Genomic DNA, 8,012 nt, shown 5'->3' on the forward strand with positions numbered 1-8,012 from the left:
TTCACGCAACGTAGTGAAATATATCTCAATTTTAATGTTTCGTTTTATTTTTGACTTTGTCGATGTTATAATACGGTTTTATGTAGTTTTGAGAAAAATATAAAATTGAAGACTTCATAAAATTTTGAAAAGAAAATATAAAAGTTCTAGTTTTTTTTGTGTAATTTCCTTAATTCAATTTTTGTTATAATTTAATTTAAGTTTAACAAAGTAATTTATTTTTGATTAAATAATAATTAAGTATTTTGTTAGAACTCGATGATTATCCTAATTATATTTTAGATTTTTTATATTTAAAATAAGAAGTTTATCTACATTTAGTTACATGAATTCAAACATAGAGTTTTAATAAGTTGTATTTATACATTAATTACTTGTAATCTTGAATTTCAAGTAATATACATCAATTAACGGTACTTTATACATAAAAAATGATTTTTAAAAGTTTTTATCAAATACTTTAAAATATAGTATAGATAATACCAAATCCCCCTCTAACAAGCCATTTTATCAAAATAAAACGTACTACTGCAGCACGCAGTACCTCAATTAATTATCCCCTCTTCTGGGTAATGGTCAAATACTCAAAATTACAAATCTTCAGCTGTTAAAACCAAACAAGTTCAGCACCCAACTGAACCATACAGACTTCTACCAAAAGTCAAACATCACAATCCAAAACACACCAACCACTTTTACATCTCCCTACCAAATAATTTACAAAATAACAAAAAACAGATCCTGATTCACTTCACACATTCCACAATCTTGTTCACCATTTCAACTTCTGTCCCAACCTCAGGACTCACACTCACACCCGATCCGTATCCGTCGGTCATAACCGACGACTCCTCTTGGAAATCAAATCCACTAGTCGGGCTAGTCCGTTGCTGCTTTACCAGATTTCCCAGTTCTTTCTTGAAACAGTCTTTGGCATTTTCGTTCTCTATTAGTTGTTTCAAGAAGCTTTCTTCTATCTCGCTTAGCGATTCCACTTCATCTTCGTAATTCTCGTTCTCATCTTCCGATGACGGTTGTTGTCTTGTAAATTCGCAGCTGGTTTCCATTTCTTCTTGACTGTCGTCTGATTGCCTGTCGGACCCGTACGACATGGGTGAGCATCCTCCGTCCGTGGTTGCGCATTCTTCACGCTCTCTTAGTGTTTTCGTGATCAGGGTCTTGAGTAAGTTCATAACTTGTACCGCGTGCATTAGCGCTGTTAGTGGGTCCGACATCTAATAAAAAAAGAAAGAAAGAAGAAACAAATTACTATAAAAATTTAATCTTCAACAAGTTGATCATTACAAAGTCCTAGTTGGATCATGTTCCCTTTAACATTGCCATTTTGTGGGTCTTAGTTATATGAGGACATAAAAATGGAGATGAAATTTTGAACCATTTGTAAGGAGAAATAGAGATTATAACCAACCCAATCCAGTATATCCCACTTGAAAATAGGGTCTTTGGGGGGTTAAGATGTATGCAGACCTTACCTCTGTCCCATAAGACAAAAGAGATTGTTTCCATGAAGATCCCCCGCTTGCATAAAAGAAAAGGAAACAAAACTAGAAAGCAGAAAATGATGCAAAACGATACAAACGGAAGACACGCTAGGTTTTCGTCTGCGTTTTCTTCCCACATCAAGTAAATAGGATAAAACTACCACAAAATAATAAACCTAAGAAGGTCAAAAATGAAATGGATTCAAGTCTTTACCAAGAAGTAAGCAACCTATGTATCATGGTCTAGTTTTTGTCAAAGTTGGACATTGTTTTAATGTTTTCTTTTAAGGTCTAAGAACTCATCAATTAGGGGGTGTTTGGTTAGAGCTATTGAGCCATAATTAATGGGATTGAAAATAAAAGAACCTGTTTGGTTTTATATGCACATTCCGCCGGAAATTCAAATCTTCAGAATATTACCGACCTAAAAATTCAAACTGTATCTTGTTCTTTTATTTAAACGATGGGATGATAATGAACATAAAGATGAGAAGGATTTACCTGAGTCATGTTTGGGGAAAAAACCATGGCAATATTTCTGGCATTCATTTTATTGGATTCTTCTTTCTCAACAACATCAGTCATAAGATCAACTGCCCAGTTGAGCAATGCGGTCTCAGTCGGTTTTAGGTGTTTAACGAGCTCGGAACACTGCTCTTCTGTGTTGCACTGCAATACTTCTTCAGGAGAAAGCCCATCAAGCACACCACAGGGTAGCTCTCTAAACCAGGCTTTAATTAAACCTGCCAAACAATGAACCTCAATGTCTTCAGGTACCATGCCGCGGTTTAGCTGGTCCCTCACCTCCTCCTCTTTGCTGTTTTCCGCATTTATACGAAAAATTCCTTCTGCCTACAAAACCAATTTTGCCCCATTAATCTTGGCAACAGCAGATACTGATTTCATCATATGTTCACATTTAGATGTATATGTGTGTGTGTATAGAAGGAGGTTCAAGGGGAAACCCCAAAAAAAATGAAAAACTGAGGAACATCCTGATAACCATTCATCTCGAAGGTATGCACATGTGCATACAAGTAATTTAAATTGTTTTTTGGTTTTTATGCACGTGTGCATACCAAACAAGTTGCTTACAAATTACTTGGATGCACATGTGCATACCGTCCATATAAACGATTATCAGAGTGTTCCTTAGTTTTTCATTTTTTTTGCAGTTTTCCCCTGAAACTAACCCTATATATATATGTGTGTGTGTGTGTAGAACCTTCTTTTGAGAACTCTCTAATTCATGAGATCTCTAAATACGGCGCATCATGTGCTATTTCATTTGATATTTTTCATATATGGATAGAATTTAATGTAGTGATTACATATATTTGTTTCACATGTACTTGGTTCACAATATGAACTTTTTTGGCGTGTTTGTGAGACAAAATATACACATAAAAACGTTTCACATTATGAACAGAATTCATATAAAACAAACACTCTGTGATACAAATATATGTTAATCAGTACATTAAATACTATACCTGGATGAAAAAACCATGTGAAACAAAACCTTAACGTGAAAGTTTTCACGGATCTCACAAAATTTGGAGTTCTCATATGACTAAACCCGTATGTAATGTATATATAAAATATATGTATTTATATATTTATACCTTTAGTCCTCCTTGTGCATACAATCTTTCCTGCATTAGCAAGAGAATCGTAGGGACACTGTTCCCTCTTGAATCATAAGAGCACTGCATCGATTCAGCAGAGACACCAAACACGCTAACACTGCAAAACATGAAGATGATGATCAGAAAGATCAAGCAGGAAAAAACTTACAATCTTTATATGCATTCTATAAAGCCAAGTTGACCTTACTCCAATCAGCACACAAATTTCGAAAAACAGACCTTTAAACCATTTCTAAATTTAAACCATACACAAACTTCAAAACGTAAAAAAGATTAATGTCAGATTTTCATTTCATAAGTATCATACCAAAATGATAGTCATGGTGCAGACTCCTTAGCTTTGTAAGGGAAGAGAACTTAGGGAAGCAATGGTGGAATCAGAACTTTTGACCAACATATACACTATCACTGTAGACGAATGCACTAGAATTACAATTTCTTTGCATACTACAAAATGAATATTTTTCAAATGGGAATGTGTTGAATTTTTTAAAATGACAGTAGTTGAATGAAGCTGGAAATTTTCTAGATGAATCTATAATCTATATGACTTCTAACCCAGACTGTGCTCTTTGTTAATGCATTGGCAGTGGAAGTTCCAAGTCGAGTCAAGTAGTGGGTTAAATCGAGCTGGACTTGAAAAATTAATACCCATGCTCGAGCTTGATTAAAGGCTCAAGGTCGATGCTCGTTTATGCGTTTGAACTTGTGATCGATTAACTCTTTCATCGGCTTGAGCTCAGAAGAATTTTCTATTTTTGTTGTATGATGAATGAATATATGAGCATGTTTGGCTCGAAAAAGTGTATATGCTCGAATGGCTCGACTCGTCTCGAAAAATTCAATCGAGTTTTCAAACGAGCCGAGTTGAACGTTAGTATTATGAAGCTCGACTCGTTAAATTAAACGAGTTTCATTTTGTGTTCGAGGTCGACTCAAGCTCAAAAAATATTAAGCTCGATCTCGAGATAATTGTTCCATTTAGGGTGTAAACAATTCGAGTTCTTAATGAGCTACTCAACGGCTCGAGATAATTGTTCCATTTAGGGATGTAAATGATTTGAGCTTTTGATGAGCTACTCGAGCTCGAGTAACTCGTTAAAAGCTCGAACCATTCACACCCCTAATTGGAACAACATTTTTCAGTCAATTAAATACTAAGCATATACAAAGATGTAACAATTCGGGTATGAAAATACATAGAGAGTATTTAAACTTTTCTATAGAAACGTACAATTATTGAACTTCGTATTCCCATTTTTACCATTTTTTAACAATCAATCACAGCAGGAGTTCCAGTTTCTTGAATCTAACATTTACTGCTACTTTTATCACGATATTAAATTCCATATTAACCATCTTCACACCTTTCTCATCATCAATCAAAACCTCAAAACCCTAGATCCGAAGCCATGTGCATTTAATGAAGCTATGGAGTAACATTTATGAATTTTTTCCAAACAAATTCAAACAATCCAACAAAAACGAACATGAAATTTAAAAAAATAAAAATAAATTATACCTGGCACTAGGAACACGACAGGGGATTTCAACTTCGAATTCAACAGGAAGTCCTAAAAATCCATGGAATCGATCGAAAGTAACATGAGTCAAATGCTGAACATTAGTCGGCCATCCGATTTCCATCTGCTGTAGAGCTGTTACTCCTGAGTTCTGATCATCTCGTTGATCCACACGACAAGCCACCATTGATTTCCTTAGAGCTGCTAACAATAACGCTACTAATGACAACTGATTTTGTTCTTCTTCACTAGCACTTCCTTTTGTTCCTCCACCGCCACCACCACCACCACCGCCACCGCCTCCGCAGCCGGCTCCTCTAGTTAGCATCACCATTCCGGTCATCTCTCTCTCTCTCTAACCTCTCTCTCTCTCTCTAGAATGAGGCTATGAAGTATTGAAATGGGTGAGATTTTGAATGTATTTGTTGTTTTTATTATAGGGCTTTCAAACGGCCACCCGTTTTCAAATTTTCCGCTTTATCCTTTCATTTGACCAAAATACCCCTTGCTGTTGGGGTCAAATTACGAAAATATACAGTTTAATTTGTAATTCTTTTTTCCAGATAAATAAGTTATAAATTCAGAACAATATGGCTTCAGTGACTTGTACTGAAAGCATTATAACATGTAAATCACTCTGGATTTGTTCATTTGCGACAGTTTTTATAAGAGCACTCTAACAGGGTTGTCCAAATTTGACCAAAATACAAAATCAAAATTTAAAATCTAAATGAAAATGAAATTTACATCAATAACCAAAGATAGTATATGTTTTTATTTTAGGTTAAATTGTATGAAAAAATAACATATTTTAATTTAATATTTATTTTTTTTTAATGTACTTTCAAAACTTTCATTTTGGTACATAAAATGTAAATATATTTAAATATATAAGTATTCGGGTAACAGATTGATTAAAAAAATTTATGTCATTAATCACGTCAACAAATAATAATGAGTTGAATACCACGTCACTTGTCACATCAGCATGATAACCGGTTAATGTTTCAACCAATTACCCGGGTACTTAAATGTTTAAAACTTTACATTATAGGTACCAAAATGAATGTTTTAAAAGAACGTTACAAAAAATATGAATTAAGTTAAATTACATTACTTTTTCATGCAATTTGCCCCATTTTCTAGCTATTTTTTAATCAAAATTCATTTTTTAGTCAATCCGTACGTAAGAGACTTATGCGTGTAAGTATTGGTTTTCTGCCCAAAAAAAAAAGAAAAATAATCCTTGCGCAGAAAACCACTTTTTGCGTAAAGATACAACTTTCTATGTACATAATCTGTATTGTTATCAAAAACCATTACTTATGTATGTGTAAGCTTTCTGCGTAATAAATTGGCTATTTAGTGAAACTGTGTCCTGACAAGTAAACAGAGTTTGGTGGATCTGTCTTTTTTGACAATTTTTTCCAAAAATGATTTACATTTAACTAATCGGTTTCACTGTTTTAGATATTACAACATTGATTATATTACTAAAACATTTCATATATTGAATAAAATATTATGCTATCTTCAAAGCAGTCCATTTCAGATATATACAATACAACCAACACAATAATATCCCTTGGCATATTTTGTTTCATCTGCGACGTACTGAACTGTAGTGAGTGTCTTTGTAATTCGTCGTTGGATAGTAGAGTTTGACCTGGTACACTGATGGGATCGCTAGACTGTATGACATCAGAATATGCATGTCAAATCTAAAGGTACTGAAAAGCGACAACTTATAGCATAATGTTGACACATTGTTCTCGTGTTTCCATGCAATGAGACAATTCTTCTATGGTCAAAGCATATGATTGATACTTCATAGCATATGAGGAAAGAACATGGTGTCCATAATGCAATTTTAACATGTGTTTGGATATCATAAACATCAACGTAAGGCCTTCTCGGATATTGGTCTCTGAATATTTTAATCGTATACGGATAAAAACTATTGAGACGTTTAATGGCAAAACTTTTACGGTTATGTACTTATTGCTCAATCAGGGATGTGTCGTCATCTGATTCTTGAATAGTGGCAATTCATTTTTTCGCAAATAGATATAGTATAATTCTATTGGTTGCATCCAGGGACGGACCTACTTTGGTGGTTGCGGTGGCACATTCCGTCGAAGGTAAAAAAAATAGCTTCATGAAATGTTCAACCGTATTAATTTGTTGTGTGTCACCTTATGTATTTTGAAACTACAATGAGAACAAGTTTTATTTGGTATAGTTCGTTTACAAAGTTTTTATTCCACCCCAGACCCGAGTTTGAATCGTGTTAGTGTTATTTTCTTAGTCAAATGGTGTCACCGATTGAAAAAAAATTTGTATATTTGTTTTTTATAGTTAAACGGTGCCAACATTTGAATTTTTTTTCCTTATAGTTTTTTCTTATAGTCAAATGGTATCACCGCTTTAAAAAATTTATGGGTCTGTCCCTGGTTGGATCAACCCTCGTTAAAAATACTATGAATTATTGATGACCCATTGTACAATTCAGAAAGTTAATTATTTGTTTATTTGAAGCCTTGAAATACATGAAGTGTAGACCGGATTGGCTAATAAACTATCGTTAAGAAAAACGAGCATGTCCATCTTTACGGCCTCAATGCAAATACCGTTTCTTTTGCGGATGACAACTTCAACGTCTTATTTGTACTCTTCATTTGCAAGCATCGTGATTGTTTTTTCATCTATATCATCCCAGTAATTTATCGATTAGAATTTGATTTGCTTCAATCATTGTTCCCTTGCAACGTTGAGATCTTGTGAATAGTGAAAGTTGTGTGTTGGATATCACATCACTCGTCACATCAGCATGATAACCGGTTAATGCTTCAACCGTTTACTCGGTTACTTAAATATTTAAAATTTTACATATTATGTACCAAAATGAAAGTTTTGAAATTACGTTATCCAAAATAAGAATCAAGTTAAAGTACGTTACTTTTTTCGTACAATTTGCAATTCTGAAAATATACACAATCACTTTTTCTAGTTACTAGTTTTCTTTAAATTAATTTAAAAATATTTGATTTTGTAATTAAATAAACATTAACAATATTTAAAAGTGTATTAAATTGAAAACTACCATTTTGAAGCTGATTTTTTTTTACTTTTAGATATTATTATTATTATTATTATTATTAATCCTTAAAACTAGTTCATTAAAATAATGATAAAAAAATGGAAAAGTAATCAATAATATTTAATTAAAGATATAAATATAATAAATAAACATAAAAATGTAGTTGAAATATACACATGATTAATTTCATTGATTTAAGAATAATAAATATTAAGTGTAGTCATTTATCAACTTCATT

At 33.1% G+C, this 8,012-nt stretch overlaps 1 protein-coding gene across 1 annotated transcript; it reads right to left on the minus strand.

Annotated features, from left to right (window-relative positions):
* Positions 1-510: 510 nt before the first annotated feature.
* LOC112507124 (rho GTPase-activating protein 2) lies at positions 511-5,023 on the minus strand. The gene is made up of 4 exons (XM_025111559.1): positions 4,674-5,023; positions 3,128-3,248; positions 2,004-2,354; positions 511-1,235 (listed from the first exon to the last, which is right to left on the minus strand). Exons 1-4 carry the CDS (start codon positions 5,015-5,017, stop codon positions 747-749), a joined length of 1,305 nt encoding a protein of 434 aa, XP_024967327.1. The 5' UTR covers positions 5,018-5,023; the 3' UTR covers positions 511-746.
* Between the last annotated feature and the right edge of the window lie 2,989 nt (positions 5,024-8,012).

This window comes from Cynara cardunculus (genome assembly GCF_001531365.2).
Source record: "Cynara cardunculus var. scolymus isolate 2C chromosome LG 2, CcrdV1, whole genome shotgun sequence".
In the NCBI taxonomy this organism is placed as follows: domain Eukaryota; kingdom Viridiplantae; phylum Streptophyta; class Magnoliopsida; order Asterales; family Asteraceae; genus Cynara; species Cynara cardunculus.

Excerpts from the sequence above, each read along its gene's own strand:
- LOC112507124 (XM_025111559.1), bottom strand. The coding sequence starts at position 5,017 with ATGACCGGAATGGTGATGCTAACTAGAGGAGCCGGCTGCGGAGGCGGT. Across the intron at positions 3,249-4,673 it reads TGTCGTGTTCCTAGTGCCAG|TGTTAGCGTGTTTGGTGTCT; the intron begins GTATAATTTATT and ends CATGTTTTGCAG. Across the intron at positions 2,355-3,127 it reads ATGCACAAGGAGGACTAAAG|GCAGAAGGAATTTTTCGTAT; the intron begins GTATAAATATAT and ends TTGGTTTTGTAG.